Source organism: Aphelocoma coerulescens, chromosome 1A (assembly GCF_041296385.1).
Source record: "Aphelocoma coerulescens isolate FSJ_1873_10779 chromosome 1A, UR_Acoe_1.0, whole genome shotgun sequence".
NCBI lineage: Eukaryota > Metazoa > Chordata > Aves > Passeriformes > Corvidae > Aphelocoma > Aphelocoma coerulescens.
This window is the reverse complement of record NC_091014.1, coordinates 15,550,451-15,568,677: the sequence shown is the minus strand read 5'-3', so window position 1 is coordinate 15,568,677 and position 18,227 is coordinate 15,550,451. Positions and strand designations below refer to the sequence as shown.

Genomic DNA, 18,227 nt, shown 5'->3' with positions numbered 1-18,227 from the left:
TGTTCCAGAGTAGGTGAGTCTTCCCAAACACTCCTTGAAAGGAAAACATGTCTTTTTCTTTTTGCTCCAGATTTTGAGAATGAAGCTCTGATTTTCCATTTTAGAACACCTTTGAAGCTTGATATATGTATACCAATTGATGGAGATAGCATTACAATGATCTGGAATATTAATTTAAATATACACATATAAATTGATTCACCTGCATGGAGCACTTGACAATTTGTCCTGCTTTGTGTTGACTGCTTTGGCAGGTGCATGGATGGCTATTATGGAAATCCTCTGGATGGAGAACCCTGCCGCCCATGCATGTGCCCAGGGGCACCTACAAGCAATAGGTATTTTGCACGTTCCTGTTACCAGGACTCCCAGTCTGCTCAGCTAGTCTGTAATTGTCTCAAGGGATATTCAGGTACGAAGCAAAGTAAGGACTGGTTTTGATACTACTAAAATTAACGTAAGAGAAAAAAATTATTGTCCTCCACCTGACATATGTTCAGAAATGACAAGTGAGGTAACGGTAAAAAAACAGCTAAGAAGAGTTAGCACTCAGGTTTAGTGAAATTATGTGGGTAAGTTCTGACTAAGAAGAATGGGAATTGTGCAGTTAGTGTTTTAAAAAGGGATTCACCTATGTGGATACAGTGACAACATTAATTATTCTGATGTCACTCTCTGGAAATCTCCTCTCCAGGGGCACTCCATTGATCTGGTGGGGAGTGCAGGGAGAACTGCAGTTGCTCGTCACCTCTGAAAAAGAAGCATTGGAAGCCCAAATGGGAAAGAATTGGGCATCAAAAAGAGCTGATAAGATTTCCTAATCAGAGAAAGTCTTTCTCCATGTAGAGGAAACTCTTTGACATTTATGCGTAAAAGTGACTGCTTCATGGTTCAAGTGATCACTTTAGAAATGAGATTTCTATTCTCAGCTGTCTCAAATGCAGATATTTTTGCAGCAAACTGATTCCTCATTTCCTAAGATCTTGTTGACTTAGCCTGAATTCCTGAAGTGAAAGCTGAAGATATTTCCCTTCCCCTGGCCATTAGAAAGATCTCCTGTGATGGAAGCAAAGCTTAATGGGAAGCACTGCTGAAAATTAAACCAATGCTGTCATCTTTACTTAGGCAAGGTTCCATTTTAAGTCAAGAGTGGTTTTGCTTGAGTAATTGTCATAGGCCCAAAATTATTCTTGTTGGTACTCACCCAGGGGACTTCTGTCCTCACAAATCGCTGCACTCCTCAGTTTTGGACTTTATTCCTCCTGCTCCTTTCTAGTAAGACTCTTGGGTCACCTTTGTGGCAGTGGTCTCACTTTCTCAGAGATTGAGAAAGGCTCTGGATCCTGAGGAGCACAGTGAAGGAACAGAGTCCTTGGCTGAGGATGAACCAGTGGATGTGGTTCCAGGAACACCAGCCTGCACAAAAAAGGTTTTTGAGATGCAGAGGTAGCACCCAAATAAGGGCAGGCATTGGGATGAAATGCAGAAATAGTTGTAATGCCAGCAAACAAGGACAGAGCATTTCAGAGTTCATCTGAACTCCTGGGCACCCCCCACCCTCCAATGCTGCTGTTGGAGTGAAGGGCCAACGAGAATCCTGCAAATATGGTCAACCCTGACTACTGCCATTGAATGGACTTCAATGAAAAAAGATGTTTGGAGGTGTTGTGTGAGGGGGCATCTATTTGCTCTTACTGAAAGGACTTCTTTGGTATAAACAACTTGGGATGAGGAGAGTGCATTTCCATCAGGTTTCAGTGAGGAAGATATAATTTAAACTGATCAGAGGATTAAAGGGCAATGGTCTCAAACAGGGGGATATTTTCCGTTGGAAATGTGCATTTGAACAGACAGTCTGAACCTTTTAACAATATTACTTGGAAATTACATGTTTCACTTGAATTGCCATCAGTCAGCAATTATTTTTACCTTCCTCTGACAGGCAATCAGTGTGATGAGTGTCCTAGTGGGTTCTACAAAAACCCAAGCAGCCCTGGGCTTGACTGTGCACCATGTCCCTGCAACAACAACATTGATTTGACAGACCCAGAGTCCTGTAACAGGGTCACCGGGGAATGCACCAAGTGTTTACACAACACCCATGGTGCAAACTGCCAGTTCTGCAAACCAGGTTACTTTGGCTCAGCCCTCAATCAAAACTGTCAAAGTAAGTAAGTTACAGCACTGCAACTGTGTTTTACTACCAAGAAATTTTTTAATAAAAATAGGCTATAAGGAGAGGCTAGACTTTGGAGGGAGAACAAAACTAAAGCAGATGAATAGAGCAAAATATAAGAATCACAAATATATTTTTCTAATTACCAAATATAAATATATCAGTGATACAAATAACTTAATATGGCATCTATTAAATTCTTTGTAATCCGAGTCTCACTAAATCTCATACTAAATATCACTCCTACAGAATACTCATTTGTGAAATGAAGGCCGTACTCACTGTTAGAAAAATAAATGTTCATTCAGCTTATTCAGGAAGGAATCAAAAGTAAAGGAATCAAAGATAATTGTTTATCCACATCATTGGCTGATGCCAACTAAGCAATGCACAGTTAACCAGATGATCCCTTGCTGAACTTCCTGCCTTACCAGTTGTTTTCATTGAGTGGCTAGAGTGAGAGTGTTAAGGCAATTTAATAAATTCCATGAGGACTCATCAATAACTCAGCACTTTGAACAGAAAGGCAGGAGGGTAAGGAAAATCAAGGCACAAGCTTCTTCCCAATTTTTCTCAATAATCATTTTCAGAAATGTGCCTGATTGAGGATTTAATTTCTGTGGCCAAGATAATCATAAGTGTAGTCAAGAAACTGTTTTTCTTGGAATCTCTAAAATACAGTCCAAGCCCATCCCTTGTTCATTCTTGGAAGACGTCTGCTAGAAATGGTTAAGCAAGAACTTCTGGCTCCTCACAAGGAAGGCTTTTTAACTTACCTGGCTTACTGGGGATTCCCACACTGGATAATGCCTACTGTAAATCAACTTATCCTTACCCAACATATTTAACATTGCATTCTAGTAAGATTCAAAATTCACTGAGCCTTCATTTTTTGTGCCTGTATTAAAAGTGTTGAACATTCACAGTAAGTTTTCTCAAAGCCATATATAAGTCATTATAGAAAGACAGGTAATGTGTATTGGAGTAAACATGTTCGAGGTCACTAGAAACAAACCTACAGCATGGGCTTTATATCCAGCTCTGACTGTCCATCAGCTGTCTGTATTACTGTCTGCTGCAGTAATTGTCCTTCTTTTTCCAGGTTGCATGTGCAATCTGGCCGGTGTTCAGCCTGCCATGTGCCCAGGGGGGGACGCAGCCTGCCTGTGTGACCCAGCCACAGGAGCTTGTCCTTGCCTGCCCAATGTGCTGGGTGCCACATGTGACCAGTGTGCCTCTGGCTACTGGGACCTGGCTAGCGGAAAAGGATGTCAGACCTGTGACTGTGATCCAAAAAATTCCCAAAGCAACCAGTGCAACCAGGCAAGAAAATTACTCTGCTTTCCAGGAACCAGGATGCTGGTGTTTTGACATGACAAAGTGGAGACCCTCTTATTAATGAGGATTGGTTTTTTGTCATACTCCCTGAAAACAAAAAATTCTTTGAAAGTTTGTAGTTGGTGCAATCACACTGTGAATCATTAAATCAAAAGTGCTGTTCTGATAATGTGGCTTTGCTGGTAAGCAATTTCTCTTTGCCTGTTGTTTCTTTGTCAAGTGGATCTTAGAAATACTTTATAAAAAGATGTCACATAGGAAAAAACTGCCTCATAAATATGCATATAGGGAAGAAAGAAATCCAAGCTTGGACCCCAGAGTCTTATGAGTATTTTTAAAGTGTTTATTTTCATAAAGTAGCAGCTGTGGCCATTACATTAATCATGTCTCATCTATCAGACTACTAGAGTACTTTTTCTCATCTCTAATTCCTGTGCACATTTTAGGATTGGAATATAGAAAAAATTAAACAGAGTTTCAGAATAGAGAGGTGAAATTGTGGTCCCATGGAGTCAACAGCAATTTTGCTATTGACTTCAGAGCACCAGGAGCTTATCCTAAGGTCTTGCTCATGAGTTTGCACATTTTTGTTTTAATATGCTCTTGGCTTGTTCCAGTTTATTTAGTAGATTTATTATTTTTTATAGCAAATTTAGTTCTTGACCTCAAAGAACTACTAGCAGTTATCAAAGTTGTAATTCCCTGCAGTTTAATTTAACAGCTGAATTACAAAATAAGTTTTCTAGGGCAATGTGCATGAAATACTCTCAAGGTTTTCAGTTACAATTGATGTATCATGTAGTTTAAAGTTGAAATGTTCAGATGAGTACTTTGATCCAGCAAAAATAAAAAATTAGTCTGTTTTGCAAAGGAAAAGAATCCTCTCAGATGACAGTCAGAGGATGAGTTCTCAAAGGGCATCAGTAGATTGGATCATACAAAATCTCTGACATTAGTAAAGTAAAGCCATTTCTCAGACTGCATTTTGTTTTCAGAACCTTCAGGAGGAAGATAGGAAAGTTGGGCCAATACTGTATAAAGCATGGTGTTCAAAGACTGTGGGCAAGCAGTGTTGCTGCAGTCCTTGATCAGCTGAAATAATGTATATCCAGCCCTATGGCTCTTCTGGAAGTTATTCAATCCTAACTGTCTTTACAGGTTACAGGCCAGTGTCCATGTAAGCCAGGTTACAGTGGAAGATGCTGTAATGAATGTGAGGAAAACTACTTTGGCAATCCCCAGATGCATTGTGCTTGTAAGTATTATTAAGTGGGACAGTTGGCTTAGAAACTGCCTCAACATAAATGCTTACCTTTTATATTCACAGGGCATACATGTAGAGAAACAGCCTTTCATATATTTGTGTGTATGAGATGGACATCTATATTATCTATATTGTTATTTCAGTGGTTAAGATGGAAGTCGGAGATGAAGAAGAGCCATTACTGTGCAGTCCACCTTGCTCTAACTCAAACACTGGTTTGCTTTTATTACCTTGAAATGCACCTTTTGCAAGCATTAATCCCACAGAAAGGGAAAAAGTGGATGTAACCTGTGTTCCTTTCTTGCAGCATGTGAATGTAACCTGGATGGGACCCGCCATCCCACGTGTGACAAAGCCACCGGCGCGTGTAACTGCCGTGCCGGCGTCACTGGCCGGCTCTGCGACCAGTGCGGCCGCGGCTTTGAGAAGGACTTTCCCTCCTGCCGTCGGTGTCATCTTTGTTTTGATCAGTGGGACTCTGAAATTGCTGCCCTTGCTCAGACTGTGCAGGGGTTAATGAGGTTTGCAGCAAAGCTGGAAGATAAAGGAGGACGAATGCCCAGCTGTGACATGCGCTTCAAAGCCTTTGAAGATGCCATTTCTGAAACTGAACAAATTTTGAAACATCCTGTCCTTTCACTGGAGGCCCTTTCAGGCATCAGGGATTTTCAGGGCTACCTTCAGTAAGGGCTAGGCTGCACCTGAAAAAATCCCCTGGCTGAGAAACTGTCTTCCCCCAGACTCCACCAGCTTTCCCTACACATCAAGTCCCACTTCTGATCAGCACACAGATGCTGGACTACTAAGTCACTGTTTTCAATAGATCTGTGAACAAAATAATCCTTAATATATGCCTAACCCATACAGACATAATTAAATGCTGGAATTTTCCAGAATACTAAGGGTCTTCTAAATAAGCCATTACAATTAAATGTTTCTGCTTATTTATAAATGTATCTCTTGCCCTCTAAAATATTGTGCAACTCAGTTCTAGTTTAAGAACAATTTAGTCTGACTTCTGCATACCTGTATTTTCCCCTTCAGACAAAAAGTTGCACAGATGGATCCCCTTCACAGTTTGCCCCATGAGTTTCCTGACCTTAACAAGAACATAGAAGATATTGGAAAAGAAGCTGACCTAGTGTTTGAACTTCTACAACAGAAAATACATCTGCATCAAAGTTTTCATTACTTGAACTTCAAAGGTAAGCCAGCATTGAATTGAAATGGGTGGACGTTTTCCCTGAAATTCTGGGATGCTTTCTCATCATTAAACCATACAACATTTCAAAGATCCCTAAATTTTAGCTTCCTGTGGTAGCACAAAAATGTTGACACTAACAACATTTTATACTGACTTTCCAAATTCTCTTTTATCTTAAAATGCTGTGATTTCTAGCATCCCAAATTTCAGATGCATGTGCCAGGGTCACATCAGTCAGAAGTCTCATGAATCCAAATGCTTACATAATAATATAAAAGTCACCCAGTTTCTCAGTACAGACTCACAGACCATGCAGTAGAACAGCACAGTAGAACAAGTAGAACTTGACTTTATGTGATACAGAAGTAGCTCTCCATCATCAAAAAATGTGAAAGCAGAACAGAGCTCCTTGGCATTTTTGAAAGAATTACACCGTCTGTGCTTGAGCTAAATATAGTCTCCATCAGCTCCTAATAGCTGTAATGATGATGTCCCAGACTGGTTTCTGGATAAAGATGGGGATGTACCAGGCAGGGCTCTTGAACAGATGCTAGACCACCCACAATGGCAGGAGATGGTCAGCAGAATCCTCTCCAAAGAGATGACTGCCAAGATATGAACCCCCAGAAGATAGGGTGCCACCACAGAACACACAAGCTACAAGCAATGCACTCCCACTTACAGTTCCTCTGTGTTTCATTCAGGAAAGAAAAACTCGGCCTAGATAAGATTAGAAAAGAAAAAAAAAAAAAGGAAAAGTCAACAAAATGTGATGTGGAGGGAATGGAAGAGGGGAAAAGAGGGATTAACTAAGATTTAGGGCTCCCGTGCCCTGTTGTACTTGGCAGCCGGCTGGGGCAGCTCCTCAGCTCAGGTCCCTGTGCGAGCAGCCAGCAGAGCTCTCCCAGGCTCTGCTTCCCAATTCAGCTGAGCCTTGTGTAGACTGAGAAAGGCAGAAAGACAAAGAAACAATAAATCCCAGGGAGGTCAGTGGATGCACAGCTGAAACATCCATGGTGCTCTCTGGTCACATTCCAAACCCACTTCATCTTTTGGCCTCTGGAGACAGATAAACAGCCCTATAAAAAGCACATGGGAGTGTGGGGACAGGAAGACCTTGAATTAAAGCTGAATTTCGTATCAGGGCCACAAATATTCATTGGTTCTGCTACCAAGCACCTAATAGCACAAAAATAACATTTCCCTCAAGATAACCAGCTTTTCTGATACCAGAAGAGAGACTGGCTCCTCACTCCATCTTCCTTTTGGACCAGAAGTACATCCTGTAACTGGTTCTGTCTGCTGTTTCCTCTTTTTTTTTTGCTGGGATGGAGTAGGATACGGTCACATACACCATCTGTATGTGCATCTGGCACTTGTGCCCCAGACACATGTGAAGAATGAGCTCCTGCCTACATCTCTTTGCAGAGGATCGGGAGTCAGCGTTTTCCTCACATGCATACATTCAGCTAGCTGACCTGGAAACATCAATATCTAATGGTAAATTAAAACCATTGGAAAAACAAAGACACAAGTGTCCTTAGAAGAATGTTTGCAGTCTATGAGATCTCATTAAATTATGGCTTTCCAGCCTTGGCCCCCTGGCTTTGCAGCCGCTGCAGTACAGTAATGGAGTGAGAGCAGCTTCCTAGGCTGTGAATCAAGCCTGGGCTAAGACACTGTGTTTAATGTAAAGGAACTTGGAGTCTCTACAGCTCCATCACAAACCAAACATGGAAAATGCATTCAAGCCACTTAATGCAGAGCTGAACCACTGTGAAATATTCCTGCAATGGAATTGTTGCACAGAAAAAAGTCTCTGGCTTAGATGTAGAGTTACAGCAGTCTCTTGCCAGGTATTTTGTATTAGGAGCTAACTTTAAACTGTATATTGTTTCCAAGAATTACAAGATAAATAAATAGCCCTGGTTCCACATGATAACTAAACATTGTTCAGCTTCAATGTTCAGCACAGCCAAGGGCTTTAGAGCCTGAATCAAAGCACACAGGACTTGAGTGTCTTGTGTTTGACTTCAACTAGTACCTGAGTCAGTTACCAGCACAGAGATGTTAATCAGAGACCTCTAATGCTTTTTCATTGCTGACACATCACTTCTGGCTCAGCACATATTTCTGTCTAGGAATTTGGGGACAAATTTGGGTTCCCTGGAGATCTAGGAAACCTCAACAGCAGCAGTAGCAGCTTTAAATTATGTGTGTTGCAAAAGGCCTGAATCCTTTTCTGGGGCTATTAATCTGCAAAAAATGTAATATTCTCCAACCCTTTTGAGCCCACTTAAGGAAAAGCTTTTACTAACCAAACAAGACTCTTGCTGGAAAGCATTTTTTGCCTGGCCTACGAGCTTATTGTGGAAGTGCGTTTTTTAACGCATCAGTCCTGAAACTGGATTTTCCAGAGACAAAAAAGCCCTCACATATTCCCATTTGTAACCTAAATTTTGGTCTCAGTCTAGCAGATCACTTAACTCTTGGGTGCTATGCTGAACAGAAAAGACAGATGCTTTCCTGACTCACAATCAGGGAACTGATCATTTCATAACAACTGGCAGAAACTGTTTTCCTGCCTAAACTCCAAAACATTTTAAATGTCAGATGCTTTTATCAAATCGACAATGGCAGCAGTGCATGAGCTACCGATAAATACAGCTCAGTAGCAGTTAGTGCCAATAATGGGATCTTCTTCATACTTTTGTCTGTTCTGTTGGCTTCTCAAACACCTTGGCACCCTATGGATGACATAGAATTCACCATATTTTCATCTAGTTTAGCAGGTTTTATGAGCACCGATAACTATTTCTATTTGGCAACAGGATAAGAAAAGAATTAAAAAGCTTGGCTGAGGAAATGACAGTTCCTGTCTTTCCCTGCTGTCCCAAATCAAACATCAGTGAATCACCTGTCACTCACCAATTGTCCAGAATTCAAGTAAATGCACAAACTGAATGCAACCAAACACAGTTGGTACAAAACCCTATTTCTGTTGGTACAGAGGCCGTCAGCAACATCAGGAAACACTTTGAAGTATCATTGCTGGCAGAACAGAAGACCAGGGGGACAACCCCTATTGTAAGATATTCAGAGTACACCAGGAACCACGCACTCGCTGTGTTGGACCATCAGGTCTTAAAAGCAAGCAATGTGCTGCAACAGCTCAGAATGATCAAAAGCCCTGCCATCCAAAACTTGAATGAAAAGGTAGGCGCTGTGGATTTTGAGTGAAAACTAAAGAAAAGTCTCTTTTTTTGATGTTGTAGTAGGTTTTATTTTTAAATGGTGTTTATATGCATTTTTAATTCTAGAAAATGGCACTTTCTTGCCACAGCCATGTAGTCACATCAAAAACAGCTGCACTTTCCAGCTGTAGTTATTTCCAACCTTCTGGAAGCCATTGTTCCCAGGGCAGACCCAGCACAAGGAACTGTTTAAGCACTCTCTAGTCTCAAGAGGACATCAGAGTAATTTCAGAAAGATTAACCCAAACCTCCTCCATGAGTAACTTAAACCAAGCAGAGTGACTTTGTCCTAGGGTTGATGGGGAGTGCTCACATATCCTTTGTGTCACCTATGGGAAAGAAGGGGATTTCTGTTCCTTTGCAGGGCAGCAATGAATACCTGATAGCACCAATTCATGACAAATCTGGAAGATCCACCTAAGCCTTTATGTTCCACATCTGTGTCAAAATACATGGAGGGCTAGACATGGCACTTTTTTCTGTTAGAGATTACCTGGATCCATTACAAGAAGCCATTGACCCATGGGCTGGATATGGTTAGGGAATGGTTTCAGCCCTTTTGTTAAAGGAGAGTGAAGCAAGGGTCTTAGTGCAACACATGGAGCCTAACAAACGGCTCCTGCAAGGATGCTCAGAGCCATGGGCTGCCATTGCATCCTTCAAATCAGGGGAGAGGGACCTGTAACTGGCAGTGATACCCCTCTTTGTAGAGACCAGATGCTGTGTCTTAGGGAAAATCCCATCCTATATTCAATGCTCATATGATGTCAAACATCTTCCTTCCCTCAGGAATGTATCTCAGGCCCCCAGAGGAGTCCTGACATGAGCATCTTCCTTATTGCAGATCTGTGGTGTGCCAGGAGACCAGCCATGTGCCACAGCAGCCTGTGGGGGAGCTTTGTGCCAGGACAGTCACGGACTAAGGCAGTGTGGTGGCCCAGACTGCAGTGGAGCTCTTCCTCTCTCCTCTCAGGCCTTCAGGAAAGCTGAGGAGACTGCTGTGTTGCTAAATAACTTGACTACTCAGCTACAGGAACCTGAGAATCAGGTGCTGTATATCAAACCTTCCTTTGTTCAGTGAAATGGATGGAGGATGAGATTTGGGAGGTCACAAATCTACAAAAACTCACCTGCTCTTAGGACGAAGAGCAGTGACATAGTGATGGACTTTGTGCCAACATCATAGACCTATCATGATTCAGTACCAGGTGCCAGCCCCACCAAGAGACTGGCTTTATCTAGGTCTTCTTCCTCACAGCTGCCAAGATTTCAAAAGTCATGGTGCCCTGTGTCTATGGGAGTTGGTGGTTTCAGGCTAGTATTGTCTGTATTTTTACTGGGAAAGATTCAAATGGCACCATTTGTCAGTAGCCTGACATGCTTATTGCAATGGGATTACTGCTGTGCATGGTGTTAAGCTCTATTTATACAACTTCATACTACTCTTATGTTTGCCAATAAATAGCTTTTGAAAATAATTTCAAGATGAAGCTTTTCTGCCCCAAGTGATATTTAAGAGGGCATCAATTAGTCAACTGTACTGCACAGTAGCAGTGAAAAATAATTCAAGCAAAGTGTGGCCAGTGCAACATATGCCAAGGAAACAAAACAGACAAATCCCAAAACGCCAGTAAAGAGTTTGTTCTTATTAACAGTCAGAGATGATGCCTGTTACAGTTATAGGCAAAACACATTTTCCAGCAGAAATTCCATTCTGCTGTGGCTTTGTCCTGTCCCTGCAGGATGCCTGGGCATCCATTTCCTCTTTTTAAAATGCACGCGACACTGCATCCCAGCCAGCAGGCATGGAAATTAGCAACTGGGGCACCGCCCTGGGGCCCAAGGACACGGAGCTGGGGAGCGCCAGCCAGGCTGCCGGGACATCGCCTTTGGTGTGCAACAACCTCAGGCAGCTCCGTGATAATATGGGTGAACTATTTTGAGACATTTCAGAAATAAAAGCATCGGCATGTTTCTTGTTGCCTGGGAAAAGACCAAATCTCTTCCCTCTGCAGACCACAGATGTACCTGGGCTATTCTTTAAGGCAAAGACCCTATCAAAGTAAAATACTGTTGGAATTTTATAATTAATCTAAAGTTCTCATTTAAATGATCAAGAATACTAATTTAGTGGTGAAATGTAACTTTTAAAGACAAGCCTTAACTCTACCTTCCTTGTGTCCTCTTTAAGTGTTTTTTAACAGCAAGCCCAGTATGAAAGGACAAATGAAATTATGTTTTCTGTAATCAGGTCTGAAGCTGGTAAGATCTGCTTAGGTCTGAATCTGATCACTGACAAGCTACAGTACTGCAATAACTGTCAGTACTGTTTTTTAGAAACAGAAGGGGCTGTGGTTTAGCAGTGGTTGCAGAGAGAAAAAATGCCTGATATAGGCTTTTTCTGAGGCCAGATGAAGGCCAAGATGTAGCAGCTTCTGGAGTTCCCCAAAGGGGTCTCCTACTACTTTTCAAAGCCACATCAAGTAATTCCAGCTCAGGCTTGGATCAAAATTACATTTATGTCAAAACTCAACTTGTGAAGCAATGATAGATAACTTCCAGAAAATGGCACTGCTGCTTCTAATAATATTTCCAGGTTGACAGCATGAGAAAAATAGCAGAAGACAGCAAACTGAAAGGCTCACGATTTAATGGGCAACTGGAGATGGCTAAGAATCAAATTGAAGTTGATGGAGAGATCACTAAGGAGTTCATCCAAAAAGTGAAAGACTTCTTGTTAGGTAAATATGCAATGTTCTTTTTGACTCAATTTTTATACATATTCTAACATAATACAGCATAATAGACAGCCAGAAGATGATCTTGCTGTGTATGCATGAAATTTCTCATCTACCTCCTGAGCTGTGCAAACTTTTTCAATCCCTTTTTTCTAGTGCTTCTTTCTCCCAGGTGACAGTACTTTGTACCAATTTTATGATGTATCTGTTACATTCTGATTATCATCTTTTTTACTGTGTTTCATTTGAAGCATGCAAGTAACTCCCTCTGTTCCTGTTTTATCTGAGTAAAGGACTACTAAGATCATTTCATACAATATATAATGGCCAGGCATGTCCAATGCATCCTCAAATTGTTATTCCACCCCCTTCTTCCAGGCCCATAAATAGAGGCTCTCCATAGGGAGCGTGGGAATTAGGACACATCCCGCTCCATCGTCTCCATAAAGCTGTAACTCGAGGAATCAAAGGATTCTGGTAGAACTTCACAGCTCTCATAAAAAAAAATAACAAAACAACCGTATATACGCTAAAAATTTTCCACTCTCGCGATTGCAGAAAAATGCTGTACAAAACAGATCCTAATTTTTTTACCAGATGTACATCAAAGAGTTCAAATGTGGCAGGATTTTCTTTAATCTCCTCAATGTAGCCGACCTCATAAATTTCTATGGATTGCACATTGGCAGTCTTTTGACATTCCTGCCTCTACATACAAATGGGAGCCAGGGCAGAGGACAGAGGACTTCTTTTGTTCAGAAACATTTACATTATTTTATTGAATTGGAAGGTTTAGGTCCATTTAATTCCTTAAGAGTCTCAGATTTTTATTTGATAACCACAGAAAATTCCATCTTTTACTCTTTTTATGTTTCTTAGTAGACATATAGCATTTACTAACAATTATAAAAGCATTTCTTCAATTCTTTGTTTTGTTAATTGAAGTTTAAGAACAGAACAGCTGAGAAGCATACACTTATATTAAATCTGCTGTACTCAACATTGATGTGAATGGTGATTCTGGATGAACATATTTCTACAGAAAATAGCTCTCAGGAATGCACTACTGTTTGCACACTAAATGTCTTCTATTTAATTCTTGCTGACTTACTCTGGAGATTAACACAAACATTTAATATGTCCAACTGTTTTATCACACAAGGTCTTGTCTATAAAAGGAAATGAGCAGAAAACAGAACTGATGATGTGACTTCACAAGGCATTGACTTCTCTGTGTATGCCTCTGCCTCTTAGCAAAGAGCTAGGACAAGCTCATTTGTAATGGGAATTGTCAAAATGTTTTTTTTTTCTATTGTAAATTCCCATTCTATCTGAGTCTGACCCAGGTTCCCTCTGCAGCTTAGCCTTTCTCATTAACCAGTGAAGGAACCACTTTCTCAATATTGTGGCAACTCCAGGGAAGGGATTACACCCAGTGGCCAGCTTGAAAAGCTCCATTCACACCCCAGCCTAGCCAGCACCTCTTTGATCTCTGGGCCAAGGGAGAAATGGGTTCTGACACATCTAGCTGTGCTGGACACTGATTTAAAACCCTACACAGGCTCTGTCCTACATCAGAATTTTAATAACTCAGTTCAAAGTGGGTTCAAATCCTCATTTTAGCCAGTTCTGACAACACTAACAGCAGTACCTGGAAGTATAATATTAAATTACAAAATGTTGGAGATAATTCTCTTACCCCCTTGCTGTGCCTGTCAGCTTTATTCTCCCACATAACTCAAAGGGTAGGCAGCCATAATGACCATTTACTGGAAGGAAGGAAGGAGCTACTTCAGGATACTCTCAGCTCCATTTCTGTTGCAGATGAGAGCGCACCTCCAGAAGACATTGAGAAGGTGGCAAATTATGTTCTGCAAATAAGCCTTCCCCTGACTCCACAAGAGCTCACAGGCATGCTTAGCAAACTCAAAAGCATTATGAATCACTGTGAGAAGTCCACACTGAATAATAAGAGAAACATAAAAAGGGAGGATGCTCAGACACTGCTGGTGGAGGCACAAGAAGCTGAGTAAGTATTCTCATACTGATGTGCCAACTGGAGTGGCAGTGTGCACAGTAGAACAGCTCCATACCCCTGGCAGTATCCAGTAACACTGGAGAAAAAGTTCAGATGGAGATTTCACCTTGCCTTTTCCACAGGGCCTCTCCAGCAGGAAGGAGCCATCACTGCTCAGGCTGCAGGAGCTGACATGCTGAAAGGAAGCAGCTCCTGAGAGCTCTTGGCTCCTCTGCCTGCTGAGTCTGAGAGGCCAAAGCAGCTACTTAATTCCACCTTGGACCTAGTGGAGCATTACATCTGGCTCACTGGGTGGTTTGAAGGGTGAGAAAGAACCAATAACTGAAAAAACATGATCACCCCTGAGTCTTCCCTACTAGCAGTGTACCACCAAGCAGCCAGCAGCAATCCAACCTCACCTTGAGTACAGCAGCTCAGGTGCTCCCACACAAAGTCCTTTTCTGAGGTTTTGCTTTACCAACTTACCACAATTTTAATGGTGGTTGTTGGACTTGAGGAAACGTTCCTGCATGTCAGCATAGGTGCATTTGAAACATGTTCTTGTTTTGCTCACCACACCATGATACTACACACGCTTCTTTTTCTCCATTTTAGCAAAGCAGCTAAAGCTCTTCCACCTGTAGATGAAATTAATAATCAACTAAAAAATGTTGTGAAGTCCCAAGGACACTCCAAAAACACCATCATAAAGTTAAATGAAGAGATACAAGGCATCAGAACACAAATCTCTCAGGTATCTTGCTGTAAATATTTTAATTTATTTGCTATATTTATTAGAAAAAGATAATTCATTCTGAAGTTTTTAACTTAAAGAAACTTTAAGTTTCTTAACATAAATAAATAAAACCAGAATGTGGCACAGATATGACACCAAATCCATACTACTTAAGGGTGTCTTAATCCATTGATTGTCCCTCATTACCACCCTCTGCAAGCTGGATGGACATTGCATAAGAAATCACAGCCTTCAATTGCTCTGTTTTAGGCTGAGAACCAAGTGAACAAGACAAACAATAAACTAAATGACTTGTCAGCCAAACAGACTGAGATGGAAGATGAAAGCGCCACATGGCAGGCAAAAACACTGATGAACAAGAATCAAGCTACAAAGGCAAGAGCAGAGGCAGAAGCAGCTCACAAGAGAGCCCAGAATATTGACAATGTAAGCTCTTCTGTCACGTGTTAAGGGAAAAAAAAATTCCTCCATATTTAAGAGTATTTTTGCTTCAGAAGCATTGCCCTGCTGTCATCAAAACTGTTAACATTTTCCTTATGCCATGCAGTGTAAAATGCCACACGTTAAGAAGAATTTGTGTTTTATATTAAGGTTTCTGGCATACACTTCTGCTTGCTAGAATGAAAGAAAACATACATATTTCTCTGGCTACTCCATGACATTCTTTCTTGCACTGTGTATAAGACTTGTAGTCACCATAGGCACCAGTAAACACAACAGAACAAATCACAAAACCAGATATTTAAATACATGAGTGATGGAAGCAGCCTGACCATTCATCCTGTGCTGTTCTCCTTCAGAGAAAATTGCTGTGGGAGTTACTTGGAGTTTTTGATTGGCTTGATGCTTTCCAGTAGCTCAGTTTTTTAAAATGCAGGTAGAAATTTGCTAAAATGGCAACAACCAAGTAACCACAGCACAAGAGTGGAACATGAGTATACTTCCAAGTTACAAGAACCATAGGCAAAATCTAAACTGCAGCCTCAACAGCAACCTAGATCAGCAGGGGATGGATTAGCCAGTGAATATTAACACAACTGAAAAATGAAAACCCCAAAGTTGCTACAGATAATTCATTAAATTTTAATTAAGCCTTATGGCAAAATGAAATTTACAGGAAAGCCCTATCAACAGAAGTAAAAACAGCATACACTTAAAATATCTTAAGTAGTTATTTTCTTTATATCCTTGCCCTTCTCTCTCCTTTAGATTACTCCACTGGCAGTTTGTTTTAATTGATTTCTATCACGTTTTAAAAAGCATTTTTTGATATCTACAAATTAGGGATATATTTTTTAATATTTAGGAGAATGAGAAATCTAAACTTTGGTTCAAAGAGGATGTTTAAAAAAATATTAAAACCTCCTTCTGTAAACCAGATTACTTATGAGATGCTCTTAAACTAAGTAATGGCATTTTGTTACAGGAATTTGCTGACATTAAAAGAAAGTACACCATTCTTCAAGAAAAGCTAAAAACCCAAGGACCTCTAAAAGTCACACTAGAAAAAGTGAAGCAGTTGAAAGAAGAAGCAGAAAAACTGGCTGAAGAGACTGAAAAGAAGATAAAAAGAATAACAGGTGGTGTTCTCACTTCCACAATGACTGGTAAACACTGTGGTAGTCATGAATTCAAGGCTGAAGCCCTTGCCCACAGACACCAACACACTAGGTTCACTCAAAATTAGGTTTAAAACAATTTACCTGGTGAACAACCCTGCCTGAAGCTACTCATTTTAAAAGCAGATGAATTGGTGTGGCGTATGTACTTTTTCTGACATAAAGAGATTGCTATAAGCAAAGTTTAGGAACTGTCCATACAGGAACTTGCAGTGATTTTCTTCAGTTTAAAAACAGGGCAAGTGCAAAATCTGCATAAAACCTGGCTGCAGATTTAGCTGGAGGCCCTGATTTATGCACTTGCTTTGGGCACTTGGACCTTTGATCCTTCTTCTATGCTCTGTCTTTCTCTACATCACCTGAGCGACGGCTTGTGCGATAGGGCTGTAGGGCAGCTGTTTTCCATAAATCCATACTTCTTCCCCTTCAGACGTTATCTCTGAGCAATGGCAAAACAAACCAGGTACAATTACCAGCTGGTGGAGACTGAAGCTGACAAGCCCTGAATCTGTGGGGCCATGACTGTCAGGCAGAGGGGTCATGGGCAGTGGAAACTGTGGCTGCTGTGGCCTTACGGGCACCACTGCCCACGCAGGCCCTCATGTAGGCTTAGAGGGTCACCAAAAAGGAACAGCACATCTCATGTCCCTGCACAGAGGGAACTTAATTCTTGTAGTAAAGGTCTGGGCATTCCCACTAGGAATCCTTAGGCCTAGGATCCTGCCAGGTTCAACATCAGAAAATACCATGTAACATCAGCAAAACTGAAGCTGAAACTCTGTCCCAGGAGAAAACTCTTCAGGACAGGATCCAAATAAATATTTTGAGACATATCTTGAGGAAAGGCTTTAAGAGCATCCCAGTCACTCAAAATGCCCAGATGATAAGGGCATTAGAAACAGGCAGTGAATACTGTGGATTTAACTCATTACCAATACGTTTACATTGGTGTAGCTTCATGGGAACCAGCAGAAAACAGTTACACAAGTGAGGAAGACCTAAGCCCATCACACCCGAATTGCCTAGGCTTTACACACATCAGTGCACAAACTGTTCCTCTGAGTGTCTGCATTTAAACCAAGTCCTTTAAGAGCTCCATCCTAGCTGATGGACAAAAGCACATGCTGAGAAATTAATTTCTTCAAGGCTGTCATGCTCCTCTTGCTATCCAGAAGCCAGACTTTTCCCTCCAGTTGCATATATAACATTCCCTATTTGAAATGGGAGTATTGCATCTAAAATTTCTGGGAAAAGAAATGCTGCTAATCCCTGGATTTTACTTACACAACAAATGTGAGCATCATTGCGTGTCTCTGCTCTTCCAGATTTGGAGAAGAAGCTTCAGGAACTGAATCAAACCAAACAAGATAAGGCAGAGCAACTGAGACAACTAGAGGAACAAGTGATAGCCATTAAAAATGAAATCATGGAGCAGGGAAGCAAGTATGCAACATGCAAGAGTTAGGATCTGAACAGACCATCAGGTATAATGCAGCTGAAGACATCATGATTACCACATCCTGAGCATCCTGGCACAGGACACTGTCCTCTGGAAGTGCATCTGAAGTGGCCTACTGAATATTGCAGTTTTCTCTTTTTTTCCTTTTTTCTTCTTTTGTCCAGTTGAGTTTATATGGAAATAGGAAACACCTTCTAATAAACCATCTGATTTAGTAATCAGATGTAGTCTTTAAGGAAGCTCTGCGATACACTCCTGTGCACAGTCTATGGCATCTTGTGGTAGTGGGGTTGGAAATGCGTAAGATTCCTCAGAGAGCTGCTGGTAACAGCCTCAAAGACTCCCAACACCCTGTGCCTTCTGCCAAACCCTAAATAACGTGGTTGTGCCATGACCCCACA

The 18,227-nt window shown here is 41.2% G+C and overlaps 1 protein-coding gene across 1 annotated transcript in view; it reads left to right on the top strand.

The window, feature by feature from the left end:
• Positions 1–17,855, top strand: part of LAMB4 (laminin subunit beta 4) — a 39,847-nt gene extending 21,992 nt beyond the window's left edge. Inside the window, exons 22-35 of the mRNA XM_068995026.1 lie at positions 255–412; positions 1,943–2,167; positions 3,279–3,499; positions 4,673–4,769; positions 5,086–5,461; positions 5,823–5,983; positions 8,993–9,198; positions 10,081–10,284; positions 11,833–11,977; positions 13,799–14,003; positions 14,607–14,745; positions 14,998–15,174; positions 16,175–16,328; positions 17,693–17,855. Of these exons, the coding sequence (XP_068851127.1) occupies positions 255–412; positions 1,943–2,167; positions 3,279–3,499; positions 4,673–4,769; positions 5,086–5,461; positions 5,823–5,983; positions 8,993–9,198; positions 10,081–10,284; positions 11,833–11,977; positions 13,799–14,003; positions 14,607–14,745; positions 14,998–15,174; positions 16,175–16,328; positions 17,693–17,832 (2,608 nt within the window). The 3' untranslated portion in view covers positions 17,833–17,855. The remainder of the gene's footprint in view (positions 1–254; positions 413–1,942; positions 2,168–3,278; positions 3,500–4,672; positions 4,770–5,085; positions 5,462–5,822; positions 5,984–8,992; positions 9,199–10,080; positions 10,285–11,832; positions 11,978–13,798; positions 14,004–14,606; positions 14,746–14,997; positions 15,175–16,174; positions 16,329–17,692) is intronic.
• The last annotated feature ends 372 nt before the right edge of the window (positions 17,856–18,227 follow it).